At 38.3% G+C, this 22,579-nt stretch overlaps 2 protein-coding genes and 1 long non-coding RNA gene across 3 annotated transcripts in view; 2 read left to right on the plus strand and 1 right to left on the minus strand.

Moving 5' to 3' along the window:
• The first annotated feature begins 2,072 nt into the window (after positions 1-2,072).
• Positions 2,073-9,268, plus strand: LOC309825059. Its single transcript, XR_014296992.1, has 3 exons — positions 2,073-2,163; positions 5,164-5,206; positions 9,055-9,268. It is a non-coding gene; the product is annotated as an uncharacterized lncRNA (long non-coding RNA).
• On the plus strand, positions 2,355-4,352 carry IFT70B (intraflagellar transport 70B; the record flags this gene model as incomplete). The annotated part of the gene is made up of 1 exon (XM_082658654.1): positions 2,355-4,352. One exon carries the CDS (start codon positions 2,355-2,357, stop codon positions 4,350-4,352), a length of 1,998 nt encoding a protein of 665 aa, XP_082514780.1.
• A 4,073-nt stretch (positions 9,269-13,341) lies between the features above and the next one.
• The window catches only part of AGPS (alkylglycerone phosphate synthase), a 137,637-nt gene continuing 128,399 nt past the window's right edge, over positions 13,342-22,579 (minus strand). The window contains exon 20 of the mRNA XM_082658479.1: positions 13,342-17,146. Coding sequence (XP_082514605.1) covers positions 17,025-17,146 — 122 coding nt within the window. The 3' untranslated portion in view covers positions 13,342-17,024. The remainder of the gene's footprint in view (positions 17,147-22,579) is intronic.

Genomic DNA, 22,579 nt, shown 5'->3' on the forward strand with positions numbered 1-22,579 from the left:
TTGGTATTCATGCAGTGGAAGGTTCCTTGTCCAGTCTCAGAATTCAGAAAAACACAGCTTTGGCAACCTTGGCAGCAAGGGAGAAGAATGTATGAGTACATGAAGTCAATCGCTTGACAGTGTAGCATTCAGATGCCCTATTGAAGTCTCTTTTTAGCTCTAACAGGTGACTAGGAATTTCACCACCTCCCACTTATCACTTCCTAACATCTGCTCACAGTTGCAACTCAGGGAAGGAAGTTCAAATTCTGCTACCCTAACCCAGTTGCTTGATTTGTTTTAACGGGAAAATAACAACCAAGAAAGCAAGACACTAGTGTTCCCTCAAAGCCGGGCCCTTATGTGATATATAGATTGAATTAATTCATCAGTCACTATCTCCTAATGAACTTAGCTTTTGGATTTCATGGTTTAGCTGCTTCTTTTCTCCATCTGTGATATGTAGAATACGGGCTGATTATTAAGATTAGAGATAATATGTGTAAATAGTCTAATAGAGTGTCGTGCAATAAATATGGTTGATGTTGGCTCCAAAATACATATACAGAAAAGATTTATAGGTAGCAATACTATTAAGGAGGCAGATAATGGATTTGCATTGAAGTCTTTAATTATATAGCAAAGACATGCTTTTAGTTGAACTATGTTTATCCTGGGTGGTAGCAAGGCCAATGGAAATCACAGAAGACTATGAAAGAAAACCCCCTCACATCAGGCCACCAGCGGAAGAACTGCATATGACAAATATTCATATATTACATATATTTATATATGTAATATTTATATATGTAATAATATTACATATATTTATAATCTTGAAAACTGCACACATACTACTACCTCACTGGGATAAGCCAGTTTTGTCTTTTGCTATCTTGTCTGCTTCTCTAATTCTTGACTGAAAAATTGTATTCATTTCCCCCAAATTCTGTAGTCTCCAGATCAGTCTAAACAATGGGTATTTTTTCTAATTAGTGATCCAATATAATTTTGTAGGATAATTAAGTCCCTAGTTTTTCACTGCCCCATAATGGGCACTATTAAATTCAAAAGAATTTATACAAAAATAGCCCCCAAGGTAGTACCATGGAATCTAGAGCATCTATTCCAAATACATGACAAAGGAACAAAAGAAAATCCAGAATGGTTTCTTGTACAGTCCAGCAAATTTCCACAGAGATCTTCAAACTAAGAATCTGAAGGGAAAAAAAATTAAAGTGTAGGAAAAGTTTCTTTTTATTTTAACTGAAGGGAAAGCCACTGTTTATCAGCATAACGATATCCAAAAACATTATTAAAGCCTGACAAGTACAGGCTGGATGTCTGTCTCTCTCTCTCTCACACACACACACACACACACATCAGAGACTAAGTAGGTTGGAGAGGTAAAAGAGTAACAGTACATAGAAAAAGGAACACTTTGGGTCGTGCTTCCTCCTCCCCTCCACCCTTCTTGGAAAACACGAGGTCATGGATTTCTCCAATGTTTCTACCTCGTAGTGAAACTTGGAGGATCAAGGCAGTATGTAGGGCCAAGTTTAAACGCTAATATGAACTCAGTAATATTTGTAGTTTTGGAAAATGGCGGTACGGTGAGATGCAGAGGCGCTTGGAACTAAAGCCAAACCTCTCCAAATACCAGATAAAATCCAAAGCACTCTTTCCTGCTGTCAATTGGAAACGACAGAATAAGAACTCCTGGTCGCTGTACTATTTTGTTCTTAGAAAGTGTGCCCTTGGAGCGGCTCAAAGAAGCTCTACTCTAATTCTGGGAGAATACGAAGCTGACATTCATTCCTCTTTACCCATTCCCGTCTCTTTCACTAAAATAACGTGGAACGACAATATCTGTATGCATTGCACAGTGCATAAGGCTCAAAAACGGAAGGGACTTCGGACCATAAACCTTCCTCCCCAGCGCCAGGGAACGAGGTGACACAACAATCCTTATTTACCATACGAAGGGAAGGCGACGGCGCGACCTCACCCGAAGGTCCGTGCGGCAGAGACTACGCCTCCCAGCATGCAGCACGGCCACGTCCTGACGCCGGCGCCATCGGACCGGTGCATGCCGGGAAGTAGAGTTTTTCCGTCTCTGAACGGCCCAGAGACGTTTCCTCTCCCCTCTAACGCCGCTCACACTCTGCAGTCTTCAGAGGCCAGGTCAGTAATAGGCACACTCATATTCGTGATTGTTTTAAATCCCAGGTTGGTCGTTCTGCTGCAAAGTAACTTTGGGAGCACGCAAAAAAAAAAAAGAAAAGGCCCACAAAACCCTCAACATTCTTTGCAGACCTACGTTTCCGGTTGGCTTGTTGCCGTGGTAACGAGCACGCACAACCACGGCAGCGGTTATGGCACGGCTGGGCGGTGCGCAGATCCCCGACGGGGAGTTCACCGCGGTCGTGTACCGGCTCATCCGGGATGCCCGCTACGCCGAGGCCGTGCAGCTGCTGGGCGGAGAGCTCCAGCGGAGCCCGAGAAGCCGCGCCGGCCTGTCGCTGCTGGGCTACTGCTACTACCGCCTGCAGGAGTTCGCGCTGGCCGCCGAGTGCTATGAGCAGCTGGGTCAGCTGCACCCGGAGCTGGAGCAGTACCGCCTGTACCAGGCCCAGGCCCTGTACAAGGCCTGCCTTTACCCAGAGGCCACCCGCGTCGCCTTCCTCCTCCTGGACAACCCCGCCTACCACCACGGGGTCCTCCGTCTCCAAGCCGCGATCAAGTACAGCGAGGGCGATCTGCCCGGGGCCAGGAGCCTGGTGGAGCAGCTACTGAGTGAGGAAGGAGGAGAAGACATCGGTGGCGAGAACGAGCTCGATGGCCAGGTCAACCTGGGCTGTTTGCTCTACAAGGAGGGACATTATGAAGCTGCGTGTTCCAAGTTCTCTGCTGCCTTGCAGGCTTCGGGCTACCGGCCTGACCTTTCCTACAACCTGGCTTTGGCCTATTACAGCAGCCGGCACTACGCCCCAGCGCTGAAGCATATCGCCGACATTATTGAGCGTGGCATCCGCCAGCACCCAGAGCTGGGTGTGGGCATGACCACTGAGGGCATTGATGTTCGAAGTGTTGGCAACACCTTAGTCCTTCACCAGACTGCTCTGGTGGAAGCCTTCAACCTCAAGGCCGCCATAGAATACCAACTGAGAAACTATGAGGCGGCCCAGGAAGCCCTCACGGATATGCCTCCAAGGGCAGAGGAAGAGTTAGACCCTGTGACCCTGCACAACCAGGCGCTAATGAACATGGATGCCAGGCCTACAGAAGGGTTTGAGAGGCTACAGTTTTTGCTCCAACAGAATCCCTTTCCCCCAGAGACCTTTGGCAACCTGTTGCTGCTCTACTGTAAATATGAGTATTTTGACCTGGCAGCAGATGTCCTGGCAGAGAATGCCCATTTGACTTACAAGTTCCTCACACCCTATCTCTATGACTTCTTGGATGCCACGATCACTTGCCAGACAGCTCCTGAAGAGGCTTTCATTAAGCTTGATGGGCTAGCAGGGATGCTGACTGAACAGCTCCGGAGACTCACCATACAAGTGCAGGAAGCAAGACACAACAGAGATGATGAAGCTGTCAAAAAGGCAGTGAATGAATATGATGACACCCTTGAGAAGTATATTCCTGTGCTGATGGCCCAGGCCAAAATCTACTGGAACCTTGAAAATTATCCAATGGTGGAAAAGATCTTCCGCAAATCTGTGGAATTCTGTAATGATCATGATGTGTGGAAGCTGAATGTGGCTCATGTTCTGTTCATGCAGGAAAACAAATACACAGAAGCCATAGGTTTTTATGAGCCCATAGTCAAGAAGCATTATGACAACATCCTGAATGTCAGTGCTATTGTGCTGGCTAACCTGTGTGTTTCATATATTATGACAAGTCAAAACGAAGAAGCCGAGGAGTTGATGAGGAAGATTGAAAAGGAGGAAGAGCAGCTCTCCTATGAGGACCCAGATAAGAAAATCTACCATCTCTGCATTGTGAATTTGGTGATAGGGACGCTCTATTGTGCCAAAGGAAATTATGACTTTGGTATTTCTCGGGTTATCAAAAGCTTGGAACCTTATAATAAAAAACTGGGAACTGATACCTGGTATTACGCCAAAAGATGCTTCCTGTCATTACTAGAAAACATGTCAAAACACACCATCATGCTTCGTGACAGTGTTATTCAAGAATGTGTCCAGTTTCTAGAACACTGTGAACTTTATGGCAGGAACATACCTGCTGTTATTGAACAACCCCTGGAAGAAGAAAGAATGCATATTGGAAAGAATACAGTCACTTATGAATCCAGACAACTAAAAGCTTTGATTTATGAGATTATAGGTTGGAATATGTAGTAATGTCTGACAGTGGCCTTATCATAATGGCTTTACATCTGTTTTTCACTCTTTTATCTGTATTTAGCTATTGGCCTCTTTAGATTTATTACATGTTGAACTTCGTACACTTTAAAATTATAAAAATAACTAATATTTTGTTTTTAAAATCTTCACAAAGTGAAATATAAGAACTTTGACACCTAGAAAGACTTATGGAAAATTCAAAACTGCATGGGGACACTATTTCTATTAGAAATTGTTAGCACCTATGTTCCATCTCCTTTGTTATCATTTGTACTTTGTGCATTTTGAAAGTCCCCTGCACAAGGATTATGTTATCCAGGGACTTGGCACTATCAGGCCCAGAACTCAGTAGTTAAGGTATAGGATTTCTAGGCTTTTAATAAGAACCTCAGGGATTGTGTCCTATTCTCACAGCCTACCCTCATTATTATATTAATTTTAATGCATACATATTAGATAGCCCTTAGGGTGTTTTGTTAGGGTTTTTCCATATAAATGTAATGCTTTATGTAACCAAAATACGTTATAAATGTTTGGTGTTTTTTTTTTTTTTCAAACATTCAAGAGTCACTGGGAGATCTTATACCCTTAACAAAATTATGGTGCTGTGGTTTAGAGACAATAAACAATTGTCAAAGCAAGAATTTTACATGGTTTTCTTTGGTTCCGTTTGTTAATAATTTGAATACATGAACAAGATATATTTACTGTTTTTTCATAACTGTGCTCTTATTTAACAATGAGGAATAGCAGAGGTATCGTGAGAACTGTTTTCTTAATTCCTACCTTTGTGTTTGCAATTTAGGATATGTTAATGCTGGAGTTGTTCCTGTGTGGTGGCCTCTCAGGTAAGGAAAAATCTAGACTATTTCCATGATCCCACCAAACTTCTCTCCCACCTCCATCACAGATGAAAAGGTCGATTCTGAAACCTCATCTGGTAGATTCATAACGCTAGGCCATGCCCACAACCCTTCCAATGAAAACCCCACTCATTCTGCTTAGGCATTTTTATTTTCTGAACCATACAAGAGCTTTACTATTTGTTTCCCCACCCCTTTTCTCTCCATAAATCAACCCCAACTCGACCTGACTTAGAGAAAAACAAAGCAGCTTGAATTATATGAAATTGCTGATTTTGGAAGTGTTTGAACTACAAAACTAGCATTTTTTTATGGTTCAATCTAATAGCATTCTACTGAAAGATAGTGAACCCCTGCCATGATGAGATGATGATTTCTTTCCTTCAAGGAGAAATCACTTAGCCACATAGGTACCCAGACAGGGACTCACATAGGTACTCAGCATAAATCCTCTGTAGCATGACCTCCTGGGTGCTCAAATTCTATTAGATCTATCAGAAAATGTGGCTTATTATGAAGTCCAATGGTTTTGAATTTATAGCACTTTTCATCTAATTATGTAAGCTGATACCATTTACCGCTGACGTTTGAGCCCACACTGGGAGGACAATCAGTGTTTAATGACCTCTTCAGTGCATCCCTTAGCACAATTCCATCACTGGGAAATGTTCTTTAACAACTTTTGTACTAAAAGTGTTGCTGCTGCTTTGTGCAGTAGCTCTGTTCACTCTCAATCTTCATCCCCTTAAGATTTGGAAAGTAAATGAACTGAAATCTTATTTTTTAACAGCCATGTTAAAAAAAAGTTTTTTGCACATTTCCTCTTTTTTTCTTTAAAAAAAAAAGCATAAAATGTAAGTAATGTTAACCACCCAAAAGCAAATGTTTTCCAGATTCCCTTTTGCCAATAGCCCAGCCTTTATTCAACCACACTTTATTTACCCAGGTGCTGTGTGTTTGTGGTTTGCATGTATGTGTAATTTAGCTTTTCAGAATATAAAAAGCTTTTCAGAACAGTTTTTAACCCCTTGCTGCTGGGCAGTTGGGATTTCCTGGTTAGTAATGCATCAGGAAATCCTGACTGCTCCTACCACTGAGTAAAGGAATAAAGGTCAATCGTGGTGGCATTTGTCCCCTTCCTTACACTGGCTCTCCAGAGAGGCACCCACCAGGATTTATAGATTGCTGCCTGGCAACAGCAAAGACTCATGAACCAAGCCTACAAAACTGGCCAGCCATCAGAGCCCTGGAGGAGACTGGGGAAGGGTCTAACTCCCCAGGCACTTATTGTTCTTTATTTTTAGGATATACTTCTTTTAAACTCACCTTCAAAGTACTCACCTCTGCTTATTGATACTAATAGGCAAGTGACTTTATGATGACTCCACATTGCCATTTGAATGAAGGCTTTCATCCCTAAAGCTCTGATGAAAAGCTTTGTTCTATGCTCCTAGAACTTCATGTACTCAGTGCTAAAAGCACTTTTCTTGACAAAAAAAGATTTCCCTATATTTCTCAAGCCTTTGCTCCTTCAAGATTTCTTCATAATATCTGCAGAGTGTATTTTAAAAAGATCAAATATTAAATCCATTATTCCATAACCTTAGTCAACCCATCTCCACACAAATGTTCAGAATATACCCATGTGTTTGTTGTACCCAAGTAGTTATTTCCATTTTCTCAAACATAAACAAAAACTTATTCTGTGCAGAACCACCAAGCAGACTCATTTGATCAGTGACATGACATGCCTACAAAAGGATTCATATTTCTCATGGCAGCCCCTCTTTGAATTTGCCCTCAGCTGTGGCACGGATATTGACACTAATGTCATCTGTGAAGGTCAGGTGTAGAGTGGCTAACTCTGACCCATTCATGAGAAGCAGACAACTGGGAACTGGGAAAACTGTGGGGATGGCAGAGATCATCGAGCAATGAGACAGCTGTAATCATAGAAGATGACACTCCCTCCCAAAGGGGTGATAGAGGAACATAGAGGTATGGCCTCTCAGACCTCAGAGGAGCACCTCAGGTGGAATCCAAACAGAATTGTCAGTGATAGGTTTGGCCTGAGGTTAGAACAATTTGTGTGTTTGTTGAGGGCTATGGGGTAGATGCCCAAGTAAATAAGCTTCTAGTGAGATAAGAAAGGGCAAATGAGAAAAAAAATTTTTTTTTTAAAGAAAGGGCAAATGGCTTGGAGGGGAAGTGTTAAGAGAGTAACTTTCTGACCCTTCTGCCCTATAATCCTTGCTTGGGCTCATTTCCACACTGGCATTCGGAGGGTTAGCAGTGCTGGAAGCCTGTTCAGGTAAGCAGAATATGGCTATCTATACTAACTGATTTTAAAAGGATAACATCACCAAAGACAAACCTTTCATTTCTGGTGAACATCAGCATTTTTAAATACAATCTTTGGTCTTATGTTCCTTTGTCTTTTTTTTTTTTTTTAATGACTATTGGTGATCTGGAAACATCTGGGAGGTTGTGCTTTCCTGAGGGTATTCTCTGCCACACTGAGCAGCTTCCTACCAATGGTGTGACTTGCAGCTCACTATCCACCATTCACTAACTGCCTCTTATCCCCTGCTGACCTACCACTGGGACTAATGTGACATTTGGGGGTTTCGTTTCCACTTATTGGGCTATATACCCTTAGTATTAGTTAAACAGCACATTTTGTAATGTGCCAGTAACTCTGGGTTCTTGGTTGTCCAACCACATAATCACCATGACTGTAACCATCAAGCTCTATACTTATACCTTCATTCTAATTATAAAATATATGCAACTTTTTGAGTACCCTAATCCTTCAGCAGCAACCTTAATTCTTAAATTAGCAGTTTTAAGGAACTGTGACTTTCCAAAGAACCTAGATTGGTCTTAGATTATAATAAAACATTTCTTTAATCTTAAATAGTCTTCAGTTTCTAGTCTCTCTACAGGAATATGTATAACTTATAGTAACAGGTTACTCTTACATTTTTAAGTACAGCTCAAAGGAATACAATATTAAAGTTATAAAAATGCAAAGTTATTAAGTCCATCAAACACAGCACTTCCTTTCATGAGTTTCATATTAAATCTATGAAGGCATCAATGCAGGGATTACACATTTACAGAGCACGACAGCATCTGGGACAGAAGGCTTCCTGGTATTTCTATGGCATGTAGTCATGAAGACAGCTGTTTCCCCTCTGTACTTGTGCCCTTCTGTGGAGGGCAATGACTAACAATCTACTTTAAAAAGCAGAAATTCTGTATACATCAGACTTACTACCCAGCACAAGCAGCCTAGAGCAGTGAAGCAGCCAGCACAGAGACTGGATTTTGTCAGACCTGGCTCCATCTCCTGGCAATGCCACTTCCCAGCTACTAGCAGTGTGTGTTATTCAACGTTGCTAAATCTCAGTTATTTCACCGGAAAAAAGGGGACGATACCATACATTTCACAGGGTTGTTGTGATAACAATTAGAACTTCTTGTCGAGGGTTAAGTGCCCAGCAGTGTCTGGCTAATAATGGTTAAATTAAAAAATAAATTATTAATGCTATAATCAATTCTAGGGTAGTGTTTGGCAAAAATACAGAGACTCATCAGAATCACTGAGACTGACTTAGAAGGGAGCTCAGAGTTATTCATTTTACAAAAGATATTAGGCCCAAATAGGAAAAGTGACTAGTAGTTTGGTAGAGAAAAATGGAGCACCTGCAAAATTTCCAGAATAGAACCATTTTCACTGTGTTCTTAGACTCAGAACTCCACCTTCTCCTAAGTTATTTCACAGCTTTACAGTGACAAATTTCAGTCATTTAAAAAAATTATCTTTCCAGATCTAATGTGGACACAATGAAGTACAAAGGACGTGACAGAACTATGCAAGAATGGATTTAGAGGTTGTCCATCAGTCAATACTACGCCCAGTCAACAGATCACATCAGAAAATGCAGCACAAGATGAGTTTACGAGTATATTGAAAAAGAAAGAGACATGCCCCTGAAGGCAAACACAGGCAAAAGTAAATGTGATGGCAGTTAAAGACTTCATTTGTTTTTCTCATAGGGTAGCACAGGAAATCGGAGCAGCAAGCTTTAGCAAAGGATTTCAGTCTGGCAGCTGCGATGTTAAATCCAAGTAGATGTCATTTGTATGTTTAATGTTTGTCTGGCATAAACGCTGATTCATTGAAAAAAGGCCTATTTGTTGACAAAATGTAAAAATATGAGGTGAACACAAGAGCATGTCAAGTGGAAATGTGCGCTAGCTGAACCCTGAATGCTCTTTCCTGGATGTGTTATTAGGCAGGCCCTTGTTGTGTGTTGCAGATGCCTGCCATTACTTGGTTGAGAATCCAGACAGTACATGTCTCAATTCTATTGATGTCCCAAATCTGGATGGGACAAAAAATACTCTGGGTAAGAGTCAAGATTCTAAAATTTTGAAAATCTGGAACTAAATACAGTAAGATACACATTTTAGTAAGAATAAATATAAGTAATGAGGCTTTAAAAAAGTCAGCCTCAGGGATTAATCTCCAAAATATACAAAATAGCTCATGCAGCTCAATATCAAAAAACAAATAACCCAGTCAAAAAATGGGGGGGAAGATCCAAATAGACATTTCTCCAAAGAAGACCTACAGATGGCCAAAAAACACATTAAAGATGCTCAACATCACTAATTATCAGAGAAATGCAAATCAAAACTACAATGAGGTATCACCTCACACTGGTCAGAATGGCTATCATCAAAAAATCTACAAACAATAAACGCTGGACAGGGTGTAGAGAAAAGGGAACCCTCTTGCACTGTTGGTGGGAATGTAAATTGATACAGCCACTATGGAGAACAGCATGGAGGTCCCTTAAAAAACTAAAAACAGAACTACCGTATGACCCAGCAATCCCACTCCTGGGCATATACCCAGAGAAAACCATAATTCAAAAAGATACATGCAACCCAATGTTCATTGAAGGACTATTTACAAGAGCCAGGACATGGAAGCAACCTAAATGTCCATCCACAGAGGAATGGATAAAGAAGATGTGGTACGTACATACAATGGAATATTACTCAGCCATAAAAAGGAACAAAACAGTGCAATTTGCAGAGACGTGGATAGACCCAGAAACTGTCATACAGAGTGAAGAAAGAGAAAAACAAATATCGTATAATATCGCTTATATGTGGAATCTAGAGAAATGGTACAGATGAACTTATTTGCAAAGCAGAAATAGAGACACAGATGTAGAGAACAGATTTATGAATACTGAGGCGAGGGGGGAAGCTGGGGGTGGGATGAATTGGGAGACTGGGATTGACATATATACCTACTATGTATAAAATAGATAACTAATGAGAACCTACTGTTTAGCACAGGGAACTCTACTCAATGCTTTGTGGTGACCTAAATGGGAAGGAAATCTAAAAAACAGGGGATATATGTATATGTATAACTGATTCACCTTGCTGTACAACAGAAACTAATACAACATTGTAAAGCAACTATACTCCAATAAAAATATAAAATAAAAAATCAGCCTCCATGGAGATGTGGACAAAGTGGCACATGCAGAAAAGACAAACTATTAAATTCAAGTTCAGTGTGAGATGACAGTGCAATGTCCACTGTCCACCAAAAATGCAAGAGTGACTAAAGAATATTGGAATAAGGAATAAGGGAATCATTGGTCCTATTCTGGAACATTCAGAACTCGACACCTCACTTTAAGAACATCAAAAGGGCACATATGGAGAGAGATTAGGATGATGAAGGGTCTAGAACTGACAGGAGCAAGAGGTGACTGAAGAAGATCTGGGGGAATGTGAGCTGTCTTTAAATGCCTGCAGAGCTGCCCTTCAACAGAGCAACTGGGCAATTCTTCATGACTACACAAGACAGAAGTTACGTTAATGGATAGAAGGGGGAAACAGATTTCAGTCTTATAAGTAAAAACCTCTTAATACTGGAAGATTTCAGAAACTGGGAAAAGGCTTGCTGGAAAAGCAGTAAATTCCCATGTGGTCACAGCACATGTTCAGAAAAACTGGTGATCTATTTGTGGTCTGAGGGGTAGGATGGTCAGATACCAATTGTGTTTGGGAAAAAGATGAGATGATTTCTAAGGTTCATTCAGTCTGAGCCTTATATGAGCCCAGCAGAAAACTGCTTTCTTTAACTAACTATAACTAACTTATTATATAAGAGCTAAACTCTTAGTATGGCAAGTTATTATTTAAACGTGTCAAGTAAGACTGTGTTCGACAGGTCCAATCTTCAGTTATTTCAGAGCCCAGACAACTACAACCTTCCCTCCAGTGTGGGAGCCACAGGCAGGGACAAAATCAGTATCTGTGCACTTGTCATTCACTACTAGAGAGGCTACTTACGGGAACAGACTGTAAAGATTAGATGGAATCAACATGAAAAAATGCAACAATTTCCGTAACAATGAATGGTTTTGGTATTGTTTTATTTTTTTCCCAGCACATCTTAAAAATCACACATGGGCATTTGCTTATAGAACAGTACATTCTAGGAAAAGCAGTAAAAGGAGATCCAAACATACACTGAAAGCACAGTATATAGACTATGTGTTGAGCCCTTTGGAAAACAGTATGGCTCAGTCTGAACTGACAAAGCTATGCTGGACTCCCTTAAGAATTTTCCTTCCCACTACATATCCACTTTTAAGACTATTAATGTAAAGAGAAGAATTGTTTGTATGCATTAGTTACAGCAGTATAATGGCTTACATACAAGTGCTTACCCACATGTAGTTCCCAAAAGATGACTACAGTACTGGCAGGAATATGCACTGCCTTAGAGGAAGACTCAGGATAAGATATTATTCAAGTCAAGTTGTATCAGAGCCAAAGTATTTCACAGGCTTAGCGAAAAAGGACAAAAATTTAAAAATATAACCTACATATATTTCTCAGAAGATTTATCATTGTTCAGAAACAGAAATATTCATTATTCTGAAGGCACCATCACACACAAAAAGGACTGACCCCCAACATAAGGAATAGGAACCCACCCCCCTCCCCTCCTCCAGGCTCTGCTCCTCAGGGAGCTGTGTGAGCAAACACCCAAAACATGTAGGGGGTGTCTCCAGGACCGAGTATGCCACATCCACCAACCCACACCTTAGGGCTACTAAGTTGGGACACAAGGAATGAAAATGCAAGAAAGAAAGTACATGTAAATCCCACTGACTGAATAGGTGTATGTGAGAGTACAGGTCCACCACACAATTAGTTAAATATGCTAGAATAGGTGATTGAAACCAACACTGTGGAAAGGATCTTTTGTGTTTCCACACACAACTACTTCATTCCTGACGCGTTCTTGAAGAGGAATAGCCTTGAACTGCTACACAAGCTCTGGCCTTAAAGACTTATCCTCTCCCACTCATTTTAAATAATGGCTATTTCATGGAAAAAAAAATCCCAACAAGGCACTGTGAGCTTTTGGGGACATTCTTTAAATAGCTCAAAAAATAATTATTTAGAGAAACTTTATACCAGCACAAGCATTTCATGTCCTTTTTGGATATGTGAACAAGATTGCTTTAGGGGTTAAACAACAAGTTTCATAGGGTGCTTACAAAAAACACTGCCAACAATAAGATGCCTTAAAAACATGTATATATGCTGCTTAGAAATCCACACTAAAATATTTTTTTTCCTTCTCTCTCTCTCTCTCTCTTTCTGATTTGGAAGTTCAGAGTCTTTGAAAAATGCTCTTAATGATATTTAATGTGTTATTTTTGTCCCCTGTGGAAAAAAAAAGTATAAAATAATCTCCTTTGGGAACCAAAAAAGAAACCTTTTCATGTTCACAGAACTAAAGTTACTTAATTCTGTGATGGTTCTTTGGCTTCAGTGGTCCTTACTCACGTTTGTTAAGGAATTCTTGTGGTTAGGAGAGCACAAGAGCGCTCATTCTTTGAGGATCTTCCAAGGTTCAAATGGGAATGCTTCAGGTTCACAGGAGACTAAACACCTCCTAGGAATATAACATTGATTTAAAATAATTAGAGAGTAATAAAACCTAGCCAACAATATATTCATCTATAAATCCAAAAGGATTTAGTTATATTTAGGTTGTACTTGATAATGCTTCATCAATAAAATTATAAAAATTAATTTTGTTTTCAAATCAGAGGAAATATGAAGATGAAAAACTAAAATCGAAAGACAAACCCAGACGCAAACAGAAGAATGAACAGCTTCACACCCCCTCTGAAGAAAAAAATCTCTTAAACCCAGGTCCATTTTATTAATAATATAAGTTTCTATAATCTGTTGACATTACAGGTAGTTTTTACAGTTAAATTTCACACTAAAGACAAACACTGTTTGCTTTAGGGAGCAGAAAGCTGAGTAACTTACATCCTTCATGTTACACATTGTATTCCAATAGTTTAAAACAATCTTTTACACCTTCTGGATTTCCGCATCAATGTACTATATGAAATTAATGAGGATTAAATGTATATATTGACAGGTGGCTCATTTGGGAACGTGAAGCCTTGAGCAAAGGCAAGCTTTCATAAAGCCAAAGGTGATTCTGGATTCTTCAATCCTATCCTGGCACTTGTTATTTTCGGCTTTTCTCCCACCACGAGCTAAACCCTAATTAAAATCGAAATCGCCAAAGATTAAGTGGTAGCAAAAAGCTATTAAAGCTGTCCTTAACTCCTGTCCCAGTGCTTCTTAAAATGTAGATATGCTTTCCACAGAATTCCACCTTGGCTGCTTCAAGCACCAGCATGTGCAGTTTGTGCATCAATGCATAATAAATGTTTGTGTTCTACATTTACATAAAATAGATGTTCGACCAAACTCAGCCCATTTGAACAGCCAAGGTTACAGACTTCAGCTTGGTACCACAGGGCTTGTCTGATCAGCTATAGTTAAGAAGTTGCAGCTATAAAAGAATATGACAATGGAAAACCTCTGAAGCCAACATGCAAAAGTCATTTTCAAAACTGCAAGCTAGGACTCAGCTGTTACTAAGAGAATATTCTGAGAAAGAGGTTTTCTTGCAACCATCTGTATCTGGTTTAATACACACACTGATGGAAGTTCATCCTTCACTGCGTTTTTGTTTTCCAAAATACATCAACACAGCTCAGTATACTAGAATGCTTCCAGCTTCATAAACAGCTTTTAAGTAACAGTACTATAGTATGTAAGCATTTAGGAAGAAAACTCCCAATTCCTCAAGAGGGGAAAGAATGTAATCCTCTTTCTTTGTGGTAAAATGCTGGGCACAATAAACATGTGGCTTCTGCAATTCTTACTAAGCTAAAAAAGCTCACGTTACTTAGCATAACACTAATAAACTCACTTATACACTGTAAAGTGCACCAAACATTAAGGCAGCTGTTTCTCTAGGGGTCAATAAAGCCTGTTCATACTGACTCTAGTATTCAATGCCATTTCTCACTAGCAGCAAGTTCCCATTCCCACTAAAATGTCAACCCAAATGTGACATCATCAAATAAAATATTAGAAATATGACTAATTTAAGAAAGACAAATCGGTGTTATGCAGTTATGCAGCTGAGGCACCTCTCAGAGGTGGATGCGTGGAAGCAGGGAAAGCCTTTCTGATTTACTAAATCAGAGTGAAACAGTACTGATGAGTGTTTATGTGTTTCAAAATGATCCCTGTAGAAATGATCCTAACTACAAAATGTAGTCATCACTACAAAATCAAGGTTGGAGAGTCATGCATGCATGGAAGAAAACAAACGCATAAATCACTAATTTCCATAAGGTTCATGTAGAATAGTGAACAATTTCAGGTGTTACATTTCCTAATTCTGAGGTTATTGAAATCTGAACTCCCTAGGAAAGAACGTTATAACAATCACGTGCAAAGGAATGGATCTGCTTATGAATCTGTAAGTTTTATTTTTAAAAAATTACTCAGAAACATGTATACACTCCAGTGAGATATTAGTATCGTAATAAATTTTACATTTTGATCACCAATTAGAGAAATTACTTTCATGAATAGATGCATTTCATAAAGCTGAGATTTTTATAATTTGAGAAGCAAGTGTAATTTCCTCATCAAGTATCTAACTATTTCAAATATCAAGGGCTTGAAGCAAAGATCTGCTGGAAATTTTATAATTAAAAATAAATCACCAATGAAGAGAGGCAGCATCTAATAAATAAATATTTAGTTTTTGTTGTTAAACTAATATTTCATTTTGATTTGCTTACAGATTTTATTAGTTTGAGGCCAATTTTATTTGTTAAAAATTATCATTTTGAAGTCTTAAAAATATCATTTTGTGAATCAATTTTAGATTTTCTGGTTAAGGCTACTTCAGATATAAAAGGTATCAAACTGCCCAAAAATACTTTGGAGCTGTTGCTACATAGACAGACAGTGTGTCCTTTTAAAGGATAGTCTGCATTCTGACTCATATTAGCTGATCAAATATTAATTCTAAAAAAATTATCAAAAGTTAAGTACTACATTAAGAAAAGAATCTGTCTCAAAATGTGAACCATGAACCTTGACAGACAGTGATTCAAAGTAATCATTTCATTTATTTTAATATCCAGGTTTGAATGTAAAAATGTTCACTAAATGTGGTTAACGTTCTCCCTATTGTTTAAGAAATATGATATTTCAAACTTTTGATTATGGTATGTGTAATACATTATATTTTTTAATTTAGGTTAAACCAGTAATTCAAAAAAGGCATTAAACCATTATTAAAAACTAAATTGAAACTTTACTTTTATATGGAAATTTATCATGTTGTTTGGGTTAATTTTTTTTAAGAAGGTTTTTTGTCATTGAAACTGTTGAGGTTTTCAAATTCAGTAGCTGAATGATGACTGTGTTTCTTTAGCCAAAACAGTTCTTTGAACTGGAGACATTCAGTGTAAGAAGTCTTCCCTCTTCTGCTCCTGTTGTAGCTTCTTCTGCATCTCAGCAACAAGAATGTGAAATGAGAAACATTAGAACTCTAAGTTGAATAAAGACATTCCTTTCATGGTAAACCTGTTCTTCACATACAATGAGTGATAAGTCAGCTTTTCTTATAAAACATATTATGAATGAATTAGGATATAACAATATGTTATCTCAGTGATACAAATACAACTCATACCTCAGTAGAAACAGAAACATGGAGAACAAAAACATGTCCCCTGACAGAATAAAGCATACTAATGATTTAAGGTTTTACAACTGTATACTAATTTCAAAGAAAAATGTAGGCCAAGCACCTTACAGAACTGAAGGCTTCCTAAATAAGAGGTTGCCTATATTCTTTCATGGGTATTCTCCCTTAATGACCTATTCACACTAGAATGCACTCTTAAAAAAACATACATGTATATCACTCCTCAGTGGAATCCTTCCCTAGATAGCTGCTTCCCAGAAACGTTCTTTTAAAAAAGAGGCTAGAGAAACAATAGATGACACCAAAATCTGGCTTTGTTCCTAAGAAGAAGCATCAATACAAAACAGCTGGCAGCATCTTCTTCTGAAATTAACCACTGGCAGCCTTGTGCTGCCTGACTGAAATTTGAAATGACAACCAGTTGGCTGTAAACTGATACACCTACAATGAGAGAGATTTAGGAATACCATCTGTCAATCCATAGATGTAGAAACAAAACAAACTACAGAATGAAACAAACTTATTTTAAACCAACAAACAAAGGTAGCTGAAATAAAGTCCATGATATATCTGATTACTGGTATAACCATAGTTAAAAGACTTAAAAAAAAAGTGACATTTTTCTTAACAATAGTAATGGATTTATAAAAGGTTTCTGTTTCCAAAGATGTTATTGGGGTCCACATATTCCTTGACAGACTTCAGCATCCCAAAGCCGACATCAGAGATACTTTCCTTTAGCCACTGCTTCCGTAACTTGCCCACTGGAAAAACAAAATCAAAAATGCTTCAATATACACTATGATGCTGGGAACCAATCAATCTTATGACCATGAATGAACAAACACTGTGTGATAAATGCTTTTATTCAAAAATGAGAAATGTTTTGCTGTATTTGATTTATTGAGCCCACCAGACTATCAAGCTCATTAAGCTCAGTGTACTCCCAGGGGAGCCTGTGCTCCACAGTGTCTCCTTTCTTTGTAAACTGTAAAATGGAGATGAAGGGAGCCTGCACTGAGATTATGGCCCATTTTACAAATAACAAAATGAGAAAAACATGCATTTCAAAAGAACCCGCCTCCTGTCTTTACCAGAACATGCCAAAGTTTCAGAGAAAATAAAGTTAACTAAAGAAAACATATCCAGATGAATTTGCTGGGTATACTACAGCAAAAATTGACAAGCTAGATATCCATAAAATATTTTGAGAACAAAAGCTTTTTAAAAATTGAGAAAAGCTGAACTTTGGGCTTAAGAAAAAAATCTGGTTATGAGCTTTCCATTTGCATTTTGTTTTCATATGACTTTAAAATAAATTTGCATGTTCAAATAATTGTTATTTTCTTCCTATTATTTTTCCAGAATTAGAGTTATTTTAGGCACTAAATAAATCAAACACCTAAACCATTTTAAATTTAATTATCTGCTTTTATACACTGTATCACGTTCCCCTTCTTTGTTTCTAAGTCTTGCTAATTTATTCTGAGAATAACGAATATAATCGTTAGCAGCATAAATTATATTTTAAAAGGCATTCAACGAAAATGTAACCTTTTCTAAGCAGAACTTTTATAAGAAAGGATATGTACTTAATCTATAAAAGAATTCTGAAATGTCAATTTGCTTTGGCATTAAAAAGCAAAGCAGGATGCTGATTTATCTATGGGAAAATGGATAAATCTTATTTACGGGTAGGATTATTTGTGGTTAGTACTTTTCAAATGTATTGTAATAATTGAATTCAAATGGTCATTTTCCACAAATGTTCATTAATGATCCAAAGTCATCAGCAGCAATTTAATTGGCCAACTAAAATGGGAAGCCTTCTTTCATTAAAGTATTCAGCCTGTCATTCTAAAATGCACTCTCATTTATCAAGCTTCAGTGATCCACCACAGCATCTCCCTTTTGGAAAACTTAAATACCATTTTAAGCTCAACTCAAACCGTCTTTTGTGTCCAGTGCTCCAGGAAACCACCAGTTGTCATTAAAATAATAAATAGCATGACATTCTCAGAAAGCAAAATATTTCTGCTTGGCTTCTAGAAATAAAGAAGCATTGCTGGTATTAAGATGAGGAAAAATGCTCTACAGCAGGAAAAAGAAATCTTAAATTCAAAAGAAAAATTCTGTTTAAAAGAGCTCTAAAACCAGAAGCCAAACAGTACAAACTGCTATTCATGCAATCTCTACCACCTAAAAGATGTTCTACCAGGTCCTCCTACGATCTCCCTAAGGGACAACTCACCGCAATGCCTCAGCCTTAGTTTTCTCATATGCAAAGGGATTAGAAGCTACTGAATCTTTTCACTCCAAATATCCTACGATTTTTGCACTTAGAAAAAGTTACAAATCAGTTATTTCCAGATTTGCTCCAAGGTATTAAAAGAAAAAAAAAAAAACTACTCTGTGAATGGTAGAAGTGGCATTATTTTAAGCTACCAGCACTGAGGCAACTCAAGAGAGTGGGATAAAAAGCAGTCAATGCCAGTCTCCACTGTTATCTGTAACATAGTTTCACTGAATGTGTCCTGTGGTTATGGATGTAATTGTCCTGAAAAGACTGCAAACAACTGCTCCGACAAGATGGAGCACATTAGAACCTCAGCAGGATGCCCAACAGCTAGCTCGTCTGCCTCGTTTTACACCTCTAGTAATAATCCAATTCCACAAGGAGCTGAACCATCCTCTGAGAAGCCACCCAACAGCCACTGCATATTTAATGAAGTCGCTCACCAAGCGCTGTAAAACAGAAGGTGCTTGAAGTGCATCATTAGTTCTGTCAGAAGGATAATTTACACATCTATCTTGTCAAATTTTCTATGGTTTATACTTTTACAATAATCAATCTAACATACATTTGATAAGTGAACTAGAAAGTTAAAAAAATAAAAGGCAGTACAGGCAGCATAGCTGTGGCCCCTCAAAAACATATCTGATAAAATAATTTAACCCCTTGATGGCCTGATGGCAGAGGTCTGTAAGCTTCTTCTGTTAGTGATAACAGAATTTGAACTGAGGTCAGAAATCACAGTTTATGCAATTAAAGGGACTAGAAATCTTTTTGGATTTGCTTAACAATTTAAGTCAACTACATTACAGGATAAATGTACACAGAGAAAAGAGAGTTTAAGTAAAAACGCTTAATAAGCGTTTATAATATGAGATTATTGGAAATAGTCTTCATAAAATTCTAGAGAACCTTCTCTGGCTGCCTCAGATGAATTGATAAATTAAAAAAGCAACAATGAAACATCGAAGGCCCTAATCCCAAAGATGGGATCATACTTCAAAGTAGAAGACTTTTATTCTAGAGTTAAACAACAACAATAATAATGCCATTTGTACAATCTTTATTTGCACTGCTAGGCATTTTAGAAATTAGCTTATTATACTGATCTGGACATGTGTAACACACGTGTGTGCACAACTATATAGTAGCTGCTTACATATCTGTAGACTCATTTTCAGAAAAGGAAGCATGCCATACTAAAGGGGAGAATGGATGAATGAAAACAGCAAATAACAGGTGGCCAAAGACTACTTCAACATTCCTTGTATGTACAGTTATCCATGAAAAGTCATGTGTACCTTCATACCACATGAAGCTTATTCCTCTTTCCAGACCTGGATTACCTGATGTGGAGTATTCATGACTACTGACTCAGCTACACTCCTGTGACTTCTGATCCTCTAGAAGTGTAAACCTAGCTTGAGAGCCAACACTAGAGCTACAAAAAGCCAAATCCACCATTTCTGAAAATAAGAAAGAGATCCCGTATTCCATAATTCTCATTTTTTTCTACATATTCAATGCTCAAAATACTTAAGCCAGGTATTTAAGAGTCTTAGATGTATTTTTAAAGGTACAAAAATCATAGGCCAGCCAAATACAGAAAACTAATGGAGGAAATTCTTTGTCTGCTTAAATTAAAAGTGGAGTTCACTTTTTTATGATTTAATTTCTTATACTGTATATACAGACAGAATAAAATAAGTATTTTGTGTTTTTTCCATAATATACAGTACATTTAAAAATTATACTTTGGGGACTTCCCTGGCGGTCCAGTGGTTAAGACTTCGCCTTCCAACGCAGGGGGTGTGGTTTGATCCCTGATTGGGCAACTAAGATCCCACATGCCTTGCGGCCAAAAAGCCAAAACATAAAACAGAAGCAATAGTGTAACGAATTCAATAAAGACTTAAAAAATGGTCCACATCAAAAAAAAAATCTTAAAAAAAAATTATACTTTGGAACAGAGAAAATAGAAGCTTTTTGAAATCACAGGCTCAACAGTCCCCTTTGGATGCTAACAGCCCCAAGAAATAATATATTTTGTGGGAAGATCAACAGCAAAGAATGAACAGACATGTATATAAGAGGGATGGGTAATGGGAGTCTTGTGTGTGGAAAATGTGAACATGTTGGCCAGCCTAGCCACCAAAAATTATCTGGAACTAATCTTTGTGGTCTAAGGGACTGAAGACTTAGCAGAAACTACCTAATAATCTCATCTTAAAAGGGACACATCTAGGGTCTGCTAGCCAGAGTTCTTTTTAGCTAAATTAAAAACTCTCTGAATTATGAATTTGATTACAAGGCTGAAAAGACTTATTATACACTTATTTAAAAAACAAATCATGGGCTTCCCTGGTGGCACAGTGGTTAAGAATCCGCCTGCCAATGCAGGGGATATGGATTTGAGCCCTGGTCTGGGAAGATCCCACATGCCACGGAGCAGCTAAGCCTGTGCACCACAACTACTAAGGCTGTGCTCTAGAGCCTGTGCTCTGCAACAAGAGAAGCCACTGCAATGAGAAGCCTGCACACTGCAACGAAGAGTAGCCCCCACTCACTGCAACTAGAGAAAGCCCGCACACAACAACGAAGACCCAACTCAGCTACAAATAAAAATAAATAAAATGAATTTATAAAAAAATTAAAAACAAATTATGAAATGGGCTGTACATTTAGAAGATTACTGAAGCTGAAGCTCAGAAGGAGAATTTAGCCAAAGTTAAAAGCACCTAACCGTTATTGAAATAACAGTGTTTTGAAAGTTCTACTTTGGGCATCCTGGATACCTTTTTAACACTATTCTACAGGTCAGATTTAAAAAAGAAAATCTAGATTTAGCTTCTTGTATGAGTGATCTGAGCACTGACTTTGTATTTCAAGATTTAATTAATCCAACTAAACTACTGGTGGATTATCTAAGGAACTAGCGCTAAAGGGACACCAACCTCCTGTCAGATGAGGTTCTGGCCCCGTGCAACTTGATCTGTACTGATGAGAAAAGAGAAGGACAATGGACAATTTCCACTCTTTCTGGTATCTGGTGATCTGACTATGATGATGTTTCTTTGGAAGGGAGTGGCATGGGGTAGAACGTTCAACCTGAAAAGAGGGTTTAGTTGTCCATCTGTTTGTGCTATAAGGCACTTGTGTGGGGGGTAGAGCATTCAACCTGCAAAGAGGATTTAGTTGTCCGTCGGTTTGTGCTCTAAGGCATCTGTGTGTGTGTGTTTGGCTTTGGTGGAGGTACATGCTGAAGCCAACAGGTTTCCAGCTGAGGGATGTGAATACCCAGCTTTTCAAGACACATGAGATGGGACTATGAATACCACGGAGTCTAATTTAACGCTTAGTGGATACTTAAAGTCACGTTTGATTTATTAAGTCATCTGACATATTTTCTACTACTAATGAAACTTCTGACATCAAGATGAAAGATTCATAGATAATTAAAATCTGGTATTATAAGATTTTTCTCTTATTAAATATTTTTATATGTCAGTTTTCTTTATGCTAAGGTTTTATCTGTGCAGTTTATATAGCAGCTCTAAGATCTTACAGATCCTTAAATAGGTCTTTAGAGATGATGAAATAGAAAAAAAAGCCTGAATTATCAAGGTAATAACAGATCACAAGAGCTGGATTCAATCTGTCTTCAGAACACAATCAAGTGCTAATTCTGCTAACATCCCCAAAAGATGGCTTGACACGCTCAAAGTTTAAACCAAGTGGCAATTAATGCCTATACAACAGAGCTGAAAGCAAGTAAATGGCCAAATAACATGAAATAGATAAGGACAGTCAACATGATATGCTCCTTGAAGACTAGGGCCATGTTTTATTCATTTTTGTAGTCCTGTTGCATAATATAGTGTATGCCACACAGTAAGAATTCAAA

This window comes from Grampus griseus (assembly GCF_964374135.1).
Source record: "Grampus griseus genome assembly, chromosome: 7".
In the NCBI taxonomy this organism is placed as follows: Eukaryota; Metazoa; Chordata; class Mammalia; order Artiodactyla; family Delphinidae; genus Grampus; species Grampus griseus.